At 34.1% G+C, this 21748-nt stretch overlaps 1 protein-coding gene across 1 annotated transcript in view; it reads left to right on the top strand.

Annotated features, from left to right (window-relative positions):
* The window catches only part of Unc13c (unc-13 homolog C), a 613741-nt gene that overhangs the window by 377565 nt on the left and 214428 nt on the right, over positions 1–21748 (top strand). Inside the window, 1 exon segment of the mRNA XM_047537684.1 lies at positions 13463–13596. Within this exon segment, the coding sequence (XP_047393640.1) occupies positions 13463–13596 (134 nt within the window).

Genomic DNA, 21748 nt, shown 5'->3' with positions numbered 1-21748 from the left:
CATGTCATGAAAAAATATAACCAGCATTTATATGCATACCTCTCATAGTTATGATTTTTTATTTTACTTTTTTTATGTTCATGTAATGACCAAAATCTAGCTAACTAGCTTATGCATTACCTCATATAATCATATTTTTAAATTTTTTCATTTGTTGTTTGCAGCAGAAAATTTTTTTTTATTGGGGGCATAGAGTAAAAAGAGGCCAAGATGGGGGGAACATATATCATTGGCAGTACCATGAATTGGAATCTGAATTTCACACAATGAAGAGTTGACATATTGTATTTGAGCATGTTGAATGACATGGGTGCCCATGATGAAATGGTTATACGCTTCTGAAAGAAAATTGATGTGGGTGTCAGATAATGGTTAGCAGTCCCTACACAGTACTTCAAGGTGTTTTGTCAGCTGTGGAGGCAAAGCACCTACTTATGCCAATAGCCCCCACGAAGCCATTATCCAACTGAGTCCTCTTAAAATATGCAATTGTGAAAATGAGAAAACAGAGCCTTTTAGATAATCAAATGGCTTCCAGCAGCACTGTCAGAACTGAGAACTGCCCCAGACAGAACTGTATGAAATTCCTTCTAAGGAAGGTTTGTTGGTTTGCTCCTGACATAGGGGATGTCCAATTGGAGAAATATTATTCCTTCCATTTTAAAGAGAGAGCATGGAGAAGACATCCCAGGAGGTTAGTTTGACTTGAGAGACTATTGTTTATCCATACATCTTCATGTTAAGGGAAGTAGTTTTTAATTTGTTTTTTGTAGTTATCCATGGCAGAATGTATTTTGACATATTATACATACATGGAGTATAACTTAATTTGGATCCTATTCTTGTGGTTGTACATGATGTAGAGTTACCCTGGTCATGTATTCAAACACATGGCTAGGAAAGTTATGTCCCATTAATTCTACTACTGTCTTTCCTAATCCCCCTCCCCCCCTTCCCTCCCTTCACTTCATTTCCTTTTGTCTAATCTGATGAACTTCTATTCTCCCCACCCCCTTTTGTCAGTTCTCATCCACATATTGGAGAGAACATTTGGTCTTTGAATTTTGGGGACTGACTATTTTTACTTAACATGATATTCTCCAGTTCCATTCATTTACTGTCAAATGCCATAATATCATTCTTCTTTATGACTGAGTAATATTCCATGTTTATGTCTATCTATCTTATATATATAAGTAATTTATATATAAAGATATAAATATATAAAGACATATATATATCATACACACACACACACACATATATATATATATATGAGATCATCATTTTTTAGATTCTACACTTGAGTGAGATCATGCAGTATTTATCTTTCTGTACCTAATTCATTTCACTTATATTATATATATATATATATATATATATAGAGAGAGAGAGAGAGAGAGAGAGACGAGAGAGAGAGAGAGAGACGAGAGAGAAACAAGAGAGCACATTTTCTTTATCCATTGATCCATTGAAGGAAACCTAGGTGGTTCCATAGCTTGGTTATTGTGAATTGATCTGGCCATAAACATTGATGTGGCTGCATCACTGTAGTATGCTGATTTTAAGTCCTTTGTGTATAGACTGAGGAAAATTTTCATATTTTTATTGGTGAGTTATAGTTGTATATAATGATGGGATTTGTTGTTACATACATGCACACAATATAACAATATAATTTATCCAATATTCTCCAACTCTTCCCCCATAATTTTAATTTTATTTTCAATTAAAAAAAATTTGTTGGTACTATGGATCAGGACACAGGACCTTTGCATTTAGGCAACTTCCCACCATGATCTATATCCCTAGACTCAATTATGATTTTTATAGTGAGAATATTCTACCCTCTTAAACATTTTCAAATATATATTTGTGTATAATTATAGTCACCATGGAAGCTTAATAAATCTCTTAAACTTATTGCTCCTAACTGAAATTTTGTAACTTTTGGTCAATAAATTCCCAGTTCCCTCCATAACACCCCACCTCCTGCTATCTGCCTTTCTACTCTCTGTTTACATGAGATCATCATTTTTTAGATTCTACACTTGAGTGAGATCATGCAGTATTATCTTTCTGTACCTAATTCATTTCACTTAGCATAGTCTGAATTATTATCAAGTATTTGAAGGAAATATATGGATTATAAACTCTTAGGTCCAATTAAGCACATGTACTCTCATCCCCATTCTTGCTACCTAATAAGTTTCCAAGTTGAACAAAGTGTCATGTCAAACTCATCTCAAAAACTTTTTTTCTCTGAACCAACTGGCTTATCAGCAGTTCTTAGTTCACTAGAATATTTTGAGATTATACCTTTTTTTTTTTCTGTTCTAGAGTTTGAACCCAGGACCTTGCACATGCTTAGTAAACACTCTGCCACTGAGCTACATCCCCAGCCTTCATAGTATATTTTAGATAAGAAACTTTACTACAAAAAGGTTTTTTAAAATGATATGATTAAGGTGAAAGATCTTGCAATTCTGTTTTGTTTATCTAATTTTTTTTCCTGGTATAAACAACCTATCAACAGTGGTTATACACAAACACACACACATACATACATGAGAGAGAGAGAGAGAGAGAGGAGAGAGAGAGAGAGAGAGAGAGAGAGAGAGAGAGAGAGAGAAAGGCTATTGAAACTAAAAAAACAAGGAAATCCAATTTTTTTGTACACAGTATGAATGAATCTAGAAGATATATTAACATGGTATAAGCCAGTCACAGAAGGATCATGCTCTCACTCATATGTGGACTGTAAGAGTCAAAACTAATAGAAACCCAAGCAATATATAGTAACCACAGGCTGGGGAATGGAGAATCAGGGAAGATGTTGGTGAAAGACTGCACCAGTTCGTCAGAGAAGGAGGAGCAAGTTTCAAGCAATCAACTGCACATCATGTAACTACAACGAAATAAAAATCTATATGTATTTGAAAACTGTGAAGAGAATAGATTTTCAGTGTTTTCACCATACACATGCGCTAAATATATGACATAATGCATTTATTAAAAACTGATTTAACCATTCCACAGCATATAAATAACATACTGTACATCATACCTATATATAATTTTACTTATTCAATTTTTAAAATTAAAATGATAATAATGTTCATATTAGTATACTCTATCTTATTTTATATGTAATATTCTCTAATAGAAAATGAATCAATATACTTTTCCTTAAAAGCCCAGATTATTTTAATTCTTTTATATTGCACAAAATGTTCTAAGTAAATATAAATAATATTTTTTTAAAAATGGTAATGAAATGAACTCATAAAATTATACTAGGTTTAGACCGATACGGTGACATCATGTAGTCCCCATAAATAGTACTTAATGATTCCTGAGCTTTTTATTATAGTTCTACCCCATATAAATATTTTTCTATAAAGTTTATTGTCTCATTTTGTTTTTCAGATGGTATAAATGGGATCATTCTGAATATATTCTTCTGTATTCTGTCTTTGACTTCAGCATGATGTGAGATTGTCCATGATTATACAGTATGTTTCCATTTGATTCCCTGAAGACAGATTCTGAAGTGAGCAATTGATCCTAGCATACTCTAAAGCAGTACTGTCCAGTGGAACTGTGCACAGTGATGCAGGTGTTCTAACCTGCTTGCCTGATGGACTAATCTTAGCTACCAGCTGAATGTGACTGTCACTTGAATAAACTCAATGAAAAAGCAATTTAAATATCTGCATGCCGCTAGTGAACCTATGTGTCCAACAACAGAGCTCTAGAGAGGTACATCTGTAAGGAAGTGGAAAAAGCAGATCTGGCAGAGGCAGAAGCTGATTCATCCAAATCCTACGGGAAGGTCTGGAGTCAGCATGGTCTTCAAAGCTGTCCCCAACTAAGGCAAAGCAATTGTAACTTTAGCATCACACCACAGCCAGTTAGTGGTGCTGACTCCTTGGGTGATTCAGTTCTGTACCTCTAAACACAACTGTCAGTCATCAGCAGCCACTGTTCCCAGCAAGCAAGGGCATTGGCCAAGGTCAGGGCAGGGAATCTGAGCAGAACACCACAGAGTCAAATGACATAGTTTGGTCAATCACTTCTACCTGCACTGTAGGGATCCCATTATATAAATAAAACACAATTTATCCATCAATAGATAATGAAGTGTTGGGTTATTTTCACTTTGGGGAGGTATGGGTTTGGTAACAAAATTTCTCTAAATAGTCCTACATATCATTCCTGGTAGATACATACAAAAATTAATCTAGAGTATAGGCATATAAATGGACTTACAAAAAAGCTAGAATGTGTGCTTAATTTACTTCCCTTGACAATACTAAACTGTTTTCCACAAAGATTTTCGTTTTATAGATTCCAGCCACTTATTCAATATCTCCGTTGAGATTTTATTTGGAATTTCTAATCTAGTATGCAGAAAATAAACTATAAACTTGAAGTTTTGATGTCATTTTTCCCTGAAGAAATTATGTGTGTGGTGGGTGTGCTAGGGATTGATCTCAGGACTCACACATGTTAGGCAGTCACTCTATCACTGAGGTACCTCCAACACCCAGAATAAAGTTTTAAAATAAATTTTACCCTTACTACTATCTGCAGGATTCTTAAATAATGCCGAGTGAGTTATGTTCTTGTGTAATGCTCTTCCTTGAGTATGAACAGAACCCTGTGACTTGCCTCTAGCCCAGTAGAACATGGCCAAATCCTAAAACAAAAATCAGAACTTACATTTAGATTACACGTTAAGGTCCCCATTCAGTTTGAATTGATAAAAGACAAACAACACTGGGAGGGGACTGACCTAATCAGGTAGCCCTTTAAAAAGAAGGCTCCAGACATTGTTAAGATTAGGGAGAATGTTCTGCTGACTTTAAGAGGATCAAGCTTCCAAGAAACCTACAACCATAAGGAAAATAATTCTGCCAACAACCACATGAGTTGCCATGAGAATTCCGAGTCACAGATAAATTTCCAGCCCCAGCCAGTGCCCAGGTTACAGCTTTCTGAATCACAGAGTAAAGAACCCAGTGAGTCTTGTGCTTGGAATCCTGACCCATGAAACTGAAACAACAAGCATGTGTTGCTTACAGTGGCTAAAACTGTAGCATTTGTTATAAGAAATAGAGAACAAAATTCACCTATCAATAGCTAATTCTCTTTTTTTTCAATGATGATATTTCATTTTTTTCCATCTGACTGTTTCACTTCCCTGGGTCATTTGATTTGGAGTAAAATTTTATTTCTATCTTATTAAGATAATTATTAATTCCTTGAAAAGAAGCAGAATATCACTCAAATAGCTACAGCATGGTATTAGTCTTAGGGACTGTGTCCTTTCAAAGAAATTCATTCTCTTTCCATGGATGAGTGTTACCTGTAGAAACTCAAGGCTTAGAAAGAAATTGTGCATGTTAATTTCAAGGAAAAATACCTAAAAATACCTAAGCTTGTGAAGAGGAAAATAAGGGTTACTCACAGTTTTTTCAAGATTCTCTTAAGGACAAAAAAGTAGTTTTGAGCAGATAATAGTGACAGAATCATAAGAAAAGTGTGGGGACACCTGAAACATAGCCAGAAAAAACCTGTAAGAGTTAAAATTTTTTAAAGAACAGTGGGATGGCATTATTTTAGATTAAACACATCTGCTAAAACAAATAAACCTAAACTCAAATGTGATTGTTAAGTTTTATTCTCACTCATGTTAAAGTCTGTAAAAATCAGTCCAGTGGTCTTCCTTTTAGAGTTTGAGTTTTCTGAAAGGAGGGCCTGTAGACAAAGACTTACAGTCTATTTGAAATATGATCCCAGAAACAGAAGTTGAATATATAGAGAAAAAGAGATTAGGAAGAGAGGAAACCCACACCAGCTTCTTAATGAGCTAGTTACTTGCCATGGTCAACTGAGCCATTCCTGAGAACCCTGCTGGAAAACCACACAGTATGTTCTCAGAACTGACCCAATAGAGATTTGGGAAAGTAGTGGGCTTAATACTGTCCTCCAAAATTCATCCATCCAGAATCACAAATCATGTTCTAAATGAATTACAGGTCTTTGTGGATGCAATTAAGGTAAGCACCTTGTGGTGAGGTCATTTCTATTAAGCAGATCTAAAATACACTTGCATCTGTCTTAGAAGAGCCATAAAAAGTAGCCGACACATGGACAACAGAGAAGACAGCCATATGAAGGTGGAGACAAAGATTTGTGTTTACAGCCACACTCTGAAGAATATCCAGGATTGCTACCAGCACTTTAGAAGCTAGAAGAGGTATCACGAATTCTCCTCCAGAGCCTCCAGAAGAACCAACCCTAAACCTCTTAATTTTAGATTTTTTACCTCAATGACTAATGAATTTTTTATGTTGTTGCAAGTCACCAACTGTGTACTAATGTGTGATAGCAACTTGGAAACTAATACAAGGGTGCCAAGCTGCTAACTTCCAATCTTCCAAGTCCCACCTGGATGTGACATGGTGATCTTCTATGACTTATATTTAAAGTCCCCTGTAGCAGAACAAAGAGCAGTTGCAGCCAATGCTTGATGTGGGACTGTGAGAACATGCACTGAAATCAGGTTTTGCTGAGTGGACATGACACAATTATCCACAAGCAACAGATTCACACCCCAGGTAGACATTTACAATTCCAGTTCCCTTTTGTCTGTGGTTCTGTCATCTAAACATAGTACCAAGATGGCAGTGTTTTCACATATCAAATTTAAAGAAGGAACAAAGGCATGGACAATATGGTATGGCAGATTTAAAATCTGGAGCTCTTCTGCTCACATTCTGTTGGCTGGAACTTAAACACATTTCGGCAGGCTACCTGAAAAGGAGCTAGGAAGAACAGTTCTGATTATCTATTGCTGTTTAATAAACAACACCAAATCTCAAAGGCTCAGAAAAAATCAGTACTTATTTTACTCATGAAGTCTGCATTTGCAATTTGAAACAGGGCTAAGTTGGGATTGGCTATCTGCTCCATGCAGCACTAGCTAAAGTACCTCATCTAGATGGGACTTCTAAGGTGACTTGTATGACATGGCTTGAAAATTGTTAACTGCAGGTGCTAGAAGCTCAGTTGAAGTTGATAGCTAGAGGCCTTAGTTCATTTCTGTGTAGGCCCCTCCATAGACTCTTCAGGTTTCTGTGAAATGCAAAAAGCACTTGCTCATCCCCAATGCTTCACCAAATTCTCAACCTATTACAGCATTAGGCTCATACTTGAGGTTCAGGATTGCTGTAAACAGACCCAAATAGAGATGAGGCTTCTTGTGTACAAATGTCTCAAATATGGTTCCCTTTTTCTGAATATCTGAAATCTTTAGAGCCAGGTTGTCCCAACCAATTCCATATCAAGTAATGTAACAGAAAGACAACTGCAGTAAGCATTTCTTTTCAAAACGGAAGAGAATAGGAGATGTATAACAGTTTTTCCATAGAAATTCTGAATTTTAATCAGGAACATGATGCCAAGTTCCGCTGTCTATAGATGATTCTTCTTGACTCTTGGTTCAATTCTCTAAGCTTTTGATCTTGACTTGAGTCATCCTCCTGTTTCACACACACACACACAAAGACTCATTACAACTAGTAGTCTGCTAGGCCTCTTCATTGCCCATAGATATTTACAGAGTCAAATATTTGTTTGCATTTTATATTGACTTAATCCCTTTCAGTCCAAATTTGATATTTTTATTTCAAATATCTGTGGAAAGGTCACTAGATAAAAAGCAACATACATTCTTTGTGAGACTGACTATTATCTAAGATTAAAAATCATAGGACTGTACACTTGAGATTATTATTCATTCTAACCAGATATACATCCTAGACATTCATGAACCTCTCAGAAACTAGCCCTTTGGACCCAGACACTTTACAAGGATTTTACAACTACTTAAGTAGAGCACCTTGGATTTGATGTGCTTCTTGGAGAACCTTGCCTTATGGAGAGATTGAGGACAAGAAAAAATAACTTTGAATCAAGAAATTCTGGTACTTTCATATTCTTCTGAATTCTGCTTGGAAAATGATCCTCTTGTTTTTTGGTTGTTTTCTCCCTACAGTCGTATCTTCTTCTACATAGCTATGAAGAAACAGGTGGCAGTTTTAGCATGTTGCCGAATTCCCATCATATTTTCTGCTTTCCACACTTACTGCAGATGACAATGTTCATATTTTCCCCACTGAACAATGGGCTTCCCCCTTTATCTGGCCTAAGGAAACAATTTCCTCACTGTCCTTCAAGTTCCCACCACAAGTCTTGTGATTTCACAAATGATCTTGAAACCCTTTGAGCTTTGACTAGTTCCAAATCAGTGTCACATGTTTTAGGTTTTTAATACATGTATGCCACTTCCAGCATCAATTCTGTCCCAGTTATCCATAGAATAACAAACCACCCCAAAACTTAGAGTTTTAAAATAATAACAGTAGCTGACTTGGCTTGCAAATCTTCAATTTGGGAAAGGCTGATGGTAAGGGTCCTCTCTGCCCCATGTGGCTTTGGCTTGTAGGGCTGGGCTGGCACTGGAAGCCAGACTTCTGATACAGCTTACTCAGTTGGCTCGCAAGTAAAACTGGCTGTTGGCTGGGAACTCCACCAGATCTGACCTTACTTCTCTATATGACCTCTTCCCAGGGCTACCTGTGCATTCTCAGAGCATAATGATTGAACTGTAGGGTCAGATAGTCCAACAGACAGAAATTGAGAGTTGCTGCTTTCTTAAGATTTTAGGCTGGAAAGAGGTATGTTACTTCTGCTGTATTCTACTGATTCAAGGGAAGGAAACAAACATACTTTTCAACAAAACATCTATAAAAGAATTTGAAACCATAAAACCCTCCACAGTAGTGTAGCTATGTATCCAAGAAAAAGGGAACAGATTTGGTGAGCAACTATTCATTTTTGCCACAATGCATTTGAACTTGTTTATACTTTCAAACCTTACTCGCCTCTGAATCTGTTTATCCATCTTCTTTCCAACTCCTATCTTCCTTCCTTCACCTCATCCCCCTTTCCTGCTTTTATTGTGCACTACCATACCAACTCCAACACTCTGTTCTTTGGTTTCTAGATCCAATACTCAAGAAAATCCATGATGGTCCAGAGTAGTATCATTGTAAGTTCACTGGAGCTTGCAAGGTGCCTAGCAGGGTCACTATGGGTCCAAATCAAGACTAACTCTTATTCCTTCAGGTGCAATACCTCCAGAACCATGTCTTAGCACCTCTTCTCTTAGATGAAGGTCCTAGCTGTCCTTCCTGACCATCAACAATATTTGCCTGCAAGCCTCTGTCATCTGACTCAGAGAAGAAGCCAGTTTCTTCATTTACCCTTGAAGTTAATCCTCCTACCTGTACTCTTGAGTCACATTCTCTTCTATCTCAACAGAAGACTTTCTCCATCACTTATTCATCTCTTTTATAAATTTTTTTTCTTTTTTAGATTTTTCCCCACGGTTTTTTCCATGCCTGTGTGTTCTTCTCCCTCTCTTTGAGTAATCGTTTTTACTCCATAATTTCAGCTGTTTCATGCATTACTCCTGGAATTCTTTCTACAGTTCAGAATGCTTTTGGAACTTCAGACTTTCCTACCTAATTAATTACCTTTTGGATAGTTCCACTCGATTCCTCCATCTCTCTTTTTTTTTTTTCTTATCAACAAATCAACCCGTTATTCCAATTTTATTTAATAACTCTTTTCAAAATGTTTTCCTTCCCTTCAATTAAACTTCTGCTACTGTCATGTCATATAAAACACATGTGTACCCAAGTACTCCCATGTTTAATGGTCCCTATCAAATTTGGTTAAAATGAAGCCTGTTTGACATGACACAAGTTCCTTTAAGATTTGACCACTGATTTTTTGTTTGTTTGTTTGTTTTCTCTCAGTCTTTCATTTCCCAAAGTATTTTCAGAGGAATACTTTCTCTGGTATGTGGATAGTAATCCATAATGGGGGGACGGGGAGGAAATAAAGGAACTTATTTTGTGGAAAGTTTTGTAAGATAAAGAGAGGAATAGGTAAGAGTGGAGGATCTTACCAAATTCATATATACTTGAGAAATAATGTTCTAGTGTTAGCTCTTTGAGAAGTAGTTCTTGAATCCATCCCTGGACCAGCAGCATGTGCATTTCTTGAAAGGTCATTATACATGCAGATGCTCAGACTTCATCATAGATCTGAATCAAGAACTCTGGGAATGGGATGGAGACTAGCAATCTGTGTTAACAGTCTTTACCAGGAATGATTATACAAAGCAAATAGAGAATTGCAATGTATGTTAGCATATTGAAGGCTTCAAGAAATCTGGAAATAACTAACTTCATTTAAGCAAATGTTTTCTTGATCTATTTGAGCATGGACTATGTATGCATTCTTGTGTGTGTGTGTGTGTGTGTGTGTGTGTGTGTGTGTGTGCATGTGCATGTGTGTGTTTATATGGAAGAGAGAGAGAGAGAGAGAGAAATACTAGGCTGTTTTTATGCATCTTCTTAGTAATTCTTCAAATACACAACTGGCATGTTTTTGTATTTAAATTATGCATCTTTGCATTTCTCTCCCCTTGGCCATTTTCCAATCAACTCTAGAGAGGAGGTATTTCAACATTGTATGTTCATTGAACAAATCTATGAAATTGCACAGAAATATTTTATACCAATTTTCATAGTGTTGCATTAAGACCCATTAAGGTGAAGATGTCATCTGTTACTTCAGTACTTTTTTTCTGCATGTCATGGTTCTCTATATTGATCTTTTCTTGATGGGATATGCTTGTATTTTTGTATTTGGTGTCATGAAAGTGTAGTGTACATCTTATCAACTTGTCTGCATATACTATTCAGTAGTAAAATATCCTTTGTGAACAACCATTGAAAGCCTTCTTCAGCTGATTCTAGACCCTAGCAACATTATACTTCAAAAAATTCTCTCCCCATTGCACCCTCAAAGACTTTCTTTCAAATCTCTTATCATAATAATCCTTCAATAAAATAATTTTTAGCCACTATTAATAATAATCACCTTAACTTCAATTGATCTAATAAGCTATATGTTATGAACATGTTATAAACTTTTGTTGTAATTAAAGAGTCTATAATGGCTATATATTCTTTTTATGATAAATATTAATACAGAGGAATTTTAGTAAATATGAATATACTTATTAGCTTTCCTAAGTTTTCTTATCATCCATTACCTTAATTTTTTCCAATGATAAGGTGAAATATCTAATAAGTTTTAAGGCTATATTAGTAAGTTACTTAGAAAATTTAATTCTTAAGAAACTCAGTAAATATCATAATACACCTGATTTTAAACATGCAGTCTCTTAAAATGGAGAAAGCCTGATTTATGCTGCTGCAGTGTGCTGTGTATAAAATTAATGATTCAGCATCCAGTTTGGTTTATTCTGATGCAATATATATGGAATTTGATGCAAAAACATTGCACCATTAATAATCCTCTGGTGTCATAGAAAAGAGCAATGGAAGTACAATATGTGACACCTAAGGGGATTCAGAATTAATGCATATTCAATTACGCTGTCTCTACCCTTTTCCATATCAGTCTTTGCAGTTGATGATAAGTGGTATGATGTTAGACATATCATTTATAATAATTTCCTTTTATTTAATCACACTACTTAAAATATGTAAGACATGTTGTTTGGCCATGTACACATCATAGTGATTAATGATAGTATCCTAATATAGCCCACTGTGGCCATCAGAACTAATTTTATTTACAGCCTTCACAACTCACCAGGTTGTCCAAATTTCTAAATGCTTCAGAGAGAGAGCAAGAGGAGACTGTGAGCAAGTGAGTGAGAGAAATATATTGGGTTTAATATAATGAGTCAATAATTACATCATTGTGACAATAATAAAGTTCTGTTCACAAAATAAAGATAAATTTTGCTTTAAAAAATCTAACATAAAAGTCAGACAAGCTGGGTATTTTGTAAACCTGCCTCGTTCTTCTTAAAGACCCACTGATAGAACCTGATATACATCAGGAGTTGAAGGAGGAATCCTGCCAAGGAGTTTCAAGTGGTTCTCAGGGATAAGATATAAGCAAAGTTCTTAATATTCTGAAGATTTCTTATGGTTAATTTTGGCCATTTGAAGTAATTTATGTTGACAACTAATTTTTTTGACCATTTAAATTTAGTTCTGCAAGTTTTAACATCCTTTGTTTTCACCATAAATAGTTTTTAGAAGTGCCCTAGGGAAATATGTGTCCCTAAAAGTACATTCTAATTTGTGTTCAGGTCTGTAGTAATAAGTGAATGCACTATGGGACCATATTTTAACTTAAGTGAGAATAATAATAGGGTGAGGATTTACCCAGGTATATGTTTTAGCTGACATTGGAAGATATACATATATAGTCATTCAACATAGGTGATTGATCTAGTCATGACAAAAGACATGGCAATTAAATAGGACAATAGATTGGGCCATATAAAACTGAATATGCCATTTTCATCAGAGTCTTTGTGTTTTCTTAGCCACAAATTGAAGTTTTCAGATGTCTTAGACCTATAGGCTTGTAAATGATTTAGCAAAAATAGTCATATAAGCCATATGCTTCCCACTTATTTGCATACTTGAGTAGAAATTATCTCTGCCTATATTTTTTTCACCAAATTTTAACAGTAAATGTGAAAAAAGTGCTATAAGAATACCCACCAAAATAAATAACCAGAATAATTTTTCTGTGTGTTGAAAGGAAGTGTATAAGTTGAAGTAAATTCAGATCATGCCAGGCCACGCTCTACTTTCTAGAGGTAAGAGTTAAAGAATGAATTCAGGAAGTATAGTAAATTGAGCATTTGAAGATTATTTAAATGAATAGGAAAAAAGAAAAGGATAGATTTACTAAATTTTAGTTAACTGGATAAATTTGTGGGCATACTGGGAAAATTCCAGATGTTCATGTAATAGGTATACATTGTAGAATTTTGCAGTATGATTTTGTAACCAGGCAGTTTTGAATTCTGCACACTCTGTGACTTTGGATAAAACATTTATGCATGATAAGTTACACACACACACACACACACACGCACACACACACACATCTTTACATGCATGAAATTCAATCTCTATTTGTGAAAGAAGCCACATTGAGGGGATAATTTCTGCAATAATTTCTAAGAGCATAAATCACAGTAGTTAGAGAGAAAAGAAACATTTATTCTAGAACCAAATAAAAAAGCACTTGGAAGGTAAACCAAAACAAAGGAGTGATTAGAAATACAAGCCCGGCCTCCCTGAATTTATCCTGTGAGATGCCATTCAAATGAAGACAGGAAACCTGAGTTTACTAGCTTTGTCTCAAATGATGTAGGAGTTTCTCTTAACATTTTTATCTGATCCCCTTATTTGACAGTGACATTTAACTGAAGTCATCCCATTTAACCTTTTCTTTTGCATGTTGTGTGCCTTGTGAGCAGAATAAGAAACAGGACATTCCTCGGGACGATCAGGGGCCAACCACCAAGAATTTGGATTTTTGGCCCCAACTGATTACATTGATGGTCACTATCATTGATGAGGATAAAACTGCCTACACACCTGTGCTGAATCAGTAAGTACTGTGTTTTAAAAATGAATGGGTTTCATTCCACTAAAGTTTAAAAATGTACATTTTAAGCACAGCCTATATTTTGATGTCAGTGATATACTTTTCTAAAATTAAGCTTCAGAAAACAGTACTTATCAATTCAGGAATACTATGAATTTTTCAGTTTCAACCCTGTAGAGTATGGCTGTTTGGACATAGGGACAAATATTTCTCAAGACTTTATTTTTATTTCAACTAGAAAAGTTCCCTCTTTCCTCTGGTTCTTTTCATAACCATTCCATTGTTTCCAAAGATAAATAAAAAGTACACTGCTCCCCAAACTGAAAAGAAAGAGAGCTAGTATTAAACATATTCCATTGTGGCTTTTTAATAATAAAGATTTGGCAAAAAGATGCTTTCAAAGTAGTTGTGCATGTTGGATATAATAAAGTCAATGCAATATTTAGTAGAACAAGTCCACTTTTGCAAATTACATCCTGTGGTCCTATTCCTCAAGATAGGGTAGATGGGTTAAATTCATGACCATTCTTCTATTCTTTAAAATAATCATGACCTCAAAATGCCACTGTCTATGAGACCCTGGGCAGATTATCTAATATTCCTTGGTTTTTTTTTTTCTATGTGAGATAAAGACATATTACTAGATAATTTCCAAGATCCAATTCCATTTAATGTTGAGGGTGAAAAGTAACAGACTGTGAACCAGGCACTCCGGGTTGTGTTAACTGGAGTAGGCATCTAACCTATTGGTAAGACATGAAATGATGTGGGCAGCAAGGAGAGCAGAAGTAGGCAAACCATGAAGTAGCTCCACAGAGAACTGGTTTTATAGACTTAAAATAGTCAATGGATCCAATTATAATTCCGGTTACAGGAAAAATTAAGTATCCCAATTTTCACCCTATCTGCCTCTCAGTCATCCATCACCACCTGCCTCAGTTTCCTCCTAACTGTGGAGGAAATAGTCCTATCTTCTGTATGCAACCACGGTAGCTTCCCACTTGCCTTTTCACTTTTTTCTCCCTCTTTTCTCCAGACCTAATCCTTGTACCCACGTTTGCTTCCTGCTTGCCGTAATTTCTCCTGATCACCACCTGTAGAAACCTCACTCTTTTATTCTCCTCTGTTTTGACCGGGTGACCTCTTTTAATTCACAGCATGTCCTTCTCACATCATGGGGCCTGAGAAGTACTTTGTCTGCTGGATCTCTACTAGTTTCTTGGAATAGATTTACTTTCTCATTCACTCTTTGGATCTTTCTTGAGGAAGAGTAGGTTGTTCTAAAGATTGGGAGAGCAATAGTGTAAAAACAAACATTTTCTGGGAAACACAAATTAAGCTATTTGATTATATTATGACTATATTGGATTCAATCATGATATAAAAGTTATATAACATAAAACATATAAAAATGATATGATTGCATTTGTTCAGATTTTAAGGATATTCTAAAGCCTTTTTGCTTCATTGAGTTCATTCAATTTTGTTTCTTACTCATTTTTAATCAATGCCTTATGGCAAACTCAACTGGATATTGACATGTGGTCTTGGTGACCCATGTTGCATTTGTATAATTTGATGAGATTTTTGTACACATCTGTTTTATTTACATGATGCATCATCACATCAAGCTTCATTACTCATCTCATTGGCTACTTGGGCTGTGTTTCAGAGTAAGAAACACAGACCACAGGTCTGGATCGGCAGTGGCACTGAAGTCTGTAATATTAATGAAGAGTCTCTCAAGTGCCCTATATATACTAACACATGAGGGCACGAACCAATTTGTGAAAGATATGTCAAGCTAAAACAGGTTTGGGTTTTATTTTGGAAGACATGGCCAGTAAATAATTGAAAAATACAGGACATTTTAAAATCTTCTTCTGTGTTATCTAGGATTATTGATATAAATAATGTATTAAATACAGTTTTTATTCCTTTTATGACTGAGAAATAATTGTAAGCTTTTGCTAGTTCAAATTCTATAATAAGTTTATAGTAATTATATAGTGTAAACATGAAGGAAAGGATTTCTTCTATTTCAATCACTATATATCCAGGAATATATACTTATTGAATAACTAATGTAAAATCCTTATGTGTTTTCTCTGTTCCTACTCCATTGATTTATTAATCAGTTCACTTTTTGAGTAATATTCTCTCAATTTTAAACATTATTTTTTATGAGGTTGCTTTTTAGAGGCTTATACAAATTTTACTGAAACTGAAAAATATTAAGCAGAATATTTTCAGATTTATTTAGATATAGGGTTCTCTCTCCCTAACAGGTTTATTGAGGTACTATTAAATATAATAAAACTGCACATTTTAAAGCATGTAATTTGATTAGTTTTGATACATGAATTTAGCCACAAAACCATAACCACAATTGGAATAATGAAGAAATCTCTTCAAAAAGTTCCCACGTACCTTTTTCAATCTATTCCACCCACCCCCCACCATCCCCAAGCAATCACTGATTTGCTTTCTGATGCTATAAATTCATTTAGAAAGTTCATTATTACACAAATATAATCATATATTCTATGTACTCTAAGATCTGTCTTCTTTACCTCATTTTATCTGTTTCAAAATTCATTCATATTGTTTTGAGTTTTTCTTTCTGAGTAATATTCCATTGTATACCACAATATATTGACCTATTCACCTGTTAATCATTGTTTGGATTTTTTTAAGATTAAGTTGTTGTGGTTATTGGTATACAAGTCTCCTATAAACATATTATTTCATTTCTGTCTAGTTATTTGGCAGGTATGTACTTAATATTTCTAAAACCCGCCTAAGTGCTTTCCAAACTGACTGTACCTTTCTAACACTTGGGACTATTAGTCTTCTAATTTTACCCTTTTAAAAAGCTGTATAGTAGTATCTCATCATGGCTTTAATTTGTCATTTCCTGAATTCTAATGTAATTGACACTCTTTTCATGTGTTTATTTGCAATACATATTTTTTATGATTTCTGTTCACATCATTTTCCTACTTCCAAATTGGAGTGTTTACTTGGTATTGTATTGTTTTGCTGATTTATATATTCTAATGAAGGTCTATTGTCAGATAAAAATATTGTAATATTTTCTCCTCGTTCGTAACTTTCTTTTCCATTTTTAATTAGTGTCTTTTAAAGAACAAAGTTTCTGTGTGTTTTATAAAAATTTTGATTGAGTAATCAAATTTATTAACAGGATTCTTTTGTAGTTTGAATTTTTCATATTCTATTTAAGAAATTCTAGCAACACCCAGAATCAACTTGCAACATCACAGTTTTATCCTAGATATCTCATGTTGAGGTCTCTTGTTCGTTTCCAGTTAATTTTTTTGCATATGTATGACAAGAGATGTTAGGTTTCATTGATTTGCTTGCATATTTTTAACTCAATTTTTCAGTTCCACTTGTTGAAAAATTATCCTTTCTTAATTGAATTGGCTTGACACCTTTGTCAAAAAGAGTTGACTATATACAAAAGAGTCTAATTCTGTTCTTTCCATTCTGTTCTGTTGATCAATCACTACATTAGTACCACACTTCGTGGTAAAGGTGGTTTTATGCTATGTCCCCAAATATTATAAGTTCATTAACTTTGTATTTTAAAAAGCTGTTTCATTATTCTAGCCCCTTTGCAATTCCACTTAAATTTTGGTTTGTTAATTTCTACAAGAAAAATGCCTGGTGAACTTTTGATTGTAATTATGTTGAATATATAAATCAATTTGGAGACAATCAAAACCATAAATATAACAATTCTTATGATCCATAAGCATTGCATACATCTCTACTTATTAAAATCTTAATTTCTCAAGGCAATATTTGTCATTATTAGTGAATAGGTTTTGCATATCTTTTTCCAAATTTGTTTCTAAGTATATTATATCTTCATTGTTAATTAAAATGATATTTTTTTCAATTCCCTTTGTTGGTAAAATACAATTATTTTTATATATTCCTTTTGTATTGTCAGTCTTTCTAAATTTACTTCTTTTTTGTAGATTTCTAATGATCTTCTTGTCAACAATAAAGACAGCCTAACTCATTTCTTTCCAATCTGGATGTCGTTTGTTATTTTTCTTGCATTACTACTCTAGTACAATAAAATCTCTAGTATAATATTGACTAAAACTAGTAAGAGCAGATAAGATATCCTTTCTGTATTTCCAATCTTATGGGAAAGCATGGTATTATTCACTGTTAAATATCTTGTTAACTGAGGGATTTTCACACATAATTCTTCATCAAACAGATGAAGTTTGGCCCTATATCTATTATTCTGAGAACTTTTATTATGAATAGTTATTTTACTTTGTCGAATATCATTTCAACTTAGAATAATTATATAATTTTTCTCTTTAAGTCTACTAGTATGATGAATTGTACTTAATTTAAATTTTAAATTGAGATTACATTTCTGGGGCATATTTCCCATAGTCTTGTTATAATAGATACAACTTTTGCTTCTGTGTTCATGAGGATATTAGTGCCTGTGTTTCTTCTTATATCCCCTGCTTGGTATCCAGCCAGGGCCTCACACATGGTAGGGAAAGGCTCCACCAATAAGCTATTCTCCATCTTTTCTTATAATGTCTTTTTATGGTGTTTATATCAATATAATTATGGGTTTATATAATGAGTTAGAAAGTATTGTCTTCTTTTTGATTTTTCAGAGTATTTAGAGAATCGGAAATCTGTTTCTTGAGTGTTTTGTAGGATTTACCAGGAAAGTCATCTGGGCCTGAAGTTTTCTTTGTAGAGGTTTTTTAGACTTAAACTCCAATTTCCTTATTAAATGCAAGGATAATCAGATTATTCATTTGTTCTTCATTAAGATTTTGGAAGTCATATCTTTCAAATAATTATTTTCACTACATCTTAGTCTTCAAATTTCCTATCATATAATTGCTCATGACATTCTCTTATTAACCTCTTAATGTCTATAAAATCTGAAGTGCTTTCCTCTCTCCTCATCCTTAATACTGATATTTTATATCTTACCTTTTTTTGTTCAACTGTCTAGATCAATTTTATTGATCTTTTTAGACAAAAAAACTATTTTTGGTTTTATTAAATTTCTTAATTATTTTTGCTATTAAATTTATTTCTTTCCTTTATTACTGTCTTTGTTAGTGCAGATAACTACTAAGTAACGACAGCAAGAACCCAGTGAGAAAATGTGAGAGCCTTGTACATGATGATGCAGTATTTGGGTCAAGTTTATAAAGTATTGAGAAGATAAATCAAGTAATATTTTTGACTATATTGACTGGAGTGTTAAGGAAGAAGGTCCAAAACAATGAAAGTGCTGTATTTATAGATATAACATTAATTAAGATAATAAATACAGAAGGACATATCAATAAAAGAAAATACCTAGGGACTTATACTTGGTTACAGAGATCTTCTTTAATTTTTTTCAGTATTTTTTATTGTTTGTTCTATTTAGTTATACATGATAACAGAATGCATTTTGATTCATTGTGTACAAATGGGGTACAACTTTTCATTTCTCTGGATGTACACAATATAGAGTCACACCATTCATGTAATCTTATTTGTAATGATATTTGTCACATTCCACAATCTTTCCTTCCCCCACCTCTCCCCTCCCCTCATGTCCCTCTATACAATCCAAAGATCCTCCATTCTTCACTTATGCCCTCCCCCCACCATTACATATCAGCATCCACCTATCAAGCTATCAGAGAAAACATTCCGCCTTTGGTTTTTTGGGATTGGCTTATCTCACTTAGCAAGATATTCTCCAGCTCAGCCCATTTCCCTGCAAATGCCATAAATTTATCTTTCCTTATGACTGACTAATATTCCATTGTGTATATATACCACAGTTTCTTTATCCATTCATCTATTGAAGGGCATCTAGGTTGGTTTCACAATCTAGCCATTGTGAATTGAACTGCTATAAATGTTGATGTGACTGTGTTACTGTAGTATGCCGATTTTAAGTCCTTTGGGTATACCAAGGAATGGAATAACTGAGTCAAAAGGTGGGTCCATTCCAGATTTTCTGAGGAATCTCTATACTGATTTCCAGAGTGGCTGCACCAATTTGCAACTCTATCAGCAATGTATGAGTGTGTTTTTTCCTTACATCTTCGCCAACACCTATTGTTGCTTGTATTCTTGATAATAACCATTCTAATTGGAGTGAGATGAAATATTAGGGTAGTTTTTATTTGCATTTATCTAATTAATAGAGATTTTGAACATTTTTTCATACATGTGTTGATTACTTATATATCTTCCTCTGTGAAGTGTCTATTCAATTCCTTAGCCCATTTATTGATTGGGTTCTTTGTGTTTTTGGTGTAAAGTTTTTTGAGTTCTTTATAAATTCTGGAGATTAGTGCTCTATCTGATGTGCACGTGGTAAAGATCTTCTCCCACTCTGTAGGCTCTCTCTTCACATTATTGATTGTTTCCTTTGCTGAGAAAAAGCTTTTTAATTTGAATCCTTCCCATCTTTTGATTCTTGCTTTTATTTCTTGTGCTTTGGGAGTCTTGTTAAGGACGTCTGGTACTAAGCCAACATGATGAAGATTTGGGCCTACATTTTCTTCTATTTGGTGCAGGGTCTCTGGTCTAATTCCTAGGACCTTGATCCATTTTGAGTTGAGTTTTGTGCGGTTATAGAGATTTGTTTACCTATGTGATAGTTAAGTGTTATATGCAGGAAGCAATTGTATAGTTAGATATGAAAGCATTTTACATTGATATCAATTAAATACATAATGTAAGAGCACTTTACTGTATATGCCTAAGGAAATAATATTTCTTCGAATATACTCATAAAATTTTAGTTCATTTAATGTATTATGATTTAATTTCTTTTTATAATCCTTATCTAAACATAAGCCAAAACATATTCCATCCATTTCATTATCCCTTTGCTGTGCTCATTATACTATCTGTGGTTTCCTTTTAGCTTCCTTCAAGAGTTTACATACGGTGAAATTGTAGTTTATTTAAAAATATATATTAGAGTATCCAATGCATTGAGTAGAAAATGGACAAACTTTAAAAGATTTACTATTTTATTTGCAAAGAAGTATGCTGCTTTTATTTTCTTGGGGTTATGGGAAAAAACAGAACGTTTTTTTCAAATTATATGTTTTAAAGGGTAATGTGTTTCCTTTATTGTGGTGAGGGAGGGGCATGTATAAGTTACTTCGATCAGAGATTTGCATTTTGTTCTTTCTGTTTTGGGATTTTGTTTAGTATGTTCCTCATACTAAAAAATACAGAGAACTGTACAATAGAACATCATATATCCATCTCTTAAATTCAACAATTATCAAATTTTGATAATGATAAAGTTGTTATTGCATATTCCCTGTTCCATAGTTAAATGCCCTTGGTACTATTTCCTATTTGGTAATCAAATGTCCCCAGTTTTCATCAAAAATGCCTTTTTATATTTGACTTGTTTCAATCAGGACTCAAGTCTACACATTGCATGTGGTTACTATGGGTCACAGGTCTCATTCGTTCCAGTTCATGTGTCTTGTGTCCATCCATTGACTGCTTAGAGAAGCTATGTTCACTGTCCTCTAGAGTATGCCGCTTTCTGGATTATTCTTTTTCCCTCTTTGTTTACCTTGTTCCTGCATATTCAGCACTTCTTAGAGTTGAACACCAACTTTAGAGGCTAACTTTCAGTTTTATTTCTTCCTTCCTTTCTTTTCTTTACTTTTTTTTTTTTTTTTTTTTAAGAATACTTCTTCATGGTGGCTCCATGTACTTAGACCCTGTCACATCAGGTAATATAGTTAATCTAGTCGTTCCCCTGTTTCGATGTTAGAATTGATCAGTGCTGACAACTGACCTCTCCATTTCAAAGTTTTCCATCATCCTTTGCACTAATGATTTCATTGATTGATAATGTCAGAATCAGTTATTTTACTAGGGACTGCAAAATGATGGTTTTGTGATGTTATAATTACTTCAACATTTGTTAGAAATTTTTGCAAGAAGAATTTTCTTTTATTAATTATGACTATTTGGTTATCATAATATATGGAAGTATAGAAAAGATAGGGTAAATATTCTTTCTCTTAATCTAGAAAATTTTTATTCCATTCTTTTCTTTCCTGTTCCATTTACTTTTTTATTTTTCATTTCAACT

The sequence above is a fragment of the Sciurus carolinensis genome, chromosome 2 (genome assembly GCF_902686445.1).
Source record: "Sciurus carolinensis chromosome 2, mSciCar1.2, whole genome shotgun sequence".
Classification (NCBI taxonomy): domain Eukaryota; kingdom Metazoa; phylum Chordata; class Mammalia; order Rodentia; family Sciuridae; genus Sciurus; species Sciurus carolinensis.
Note: the sequence above shows the minus strand (reverse complement) of the source record. Positions and strands in the feature narration are given on the sequence as shown.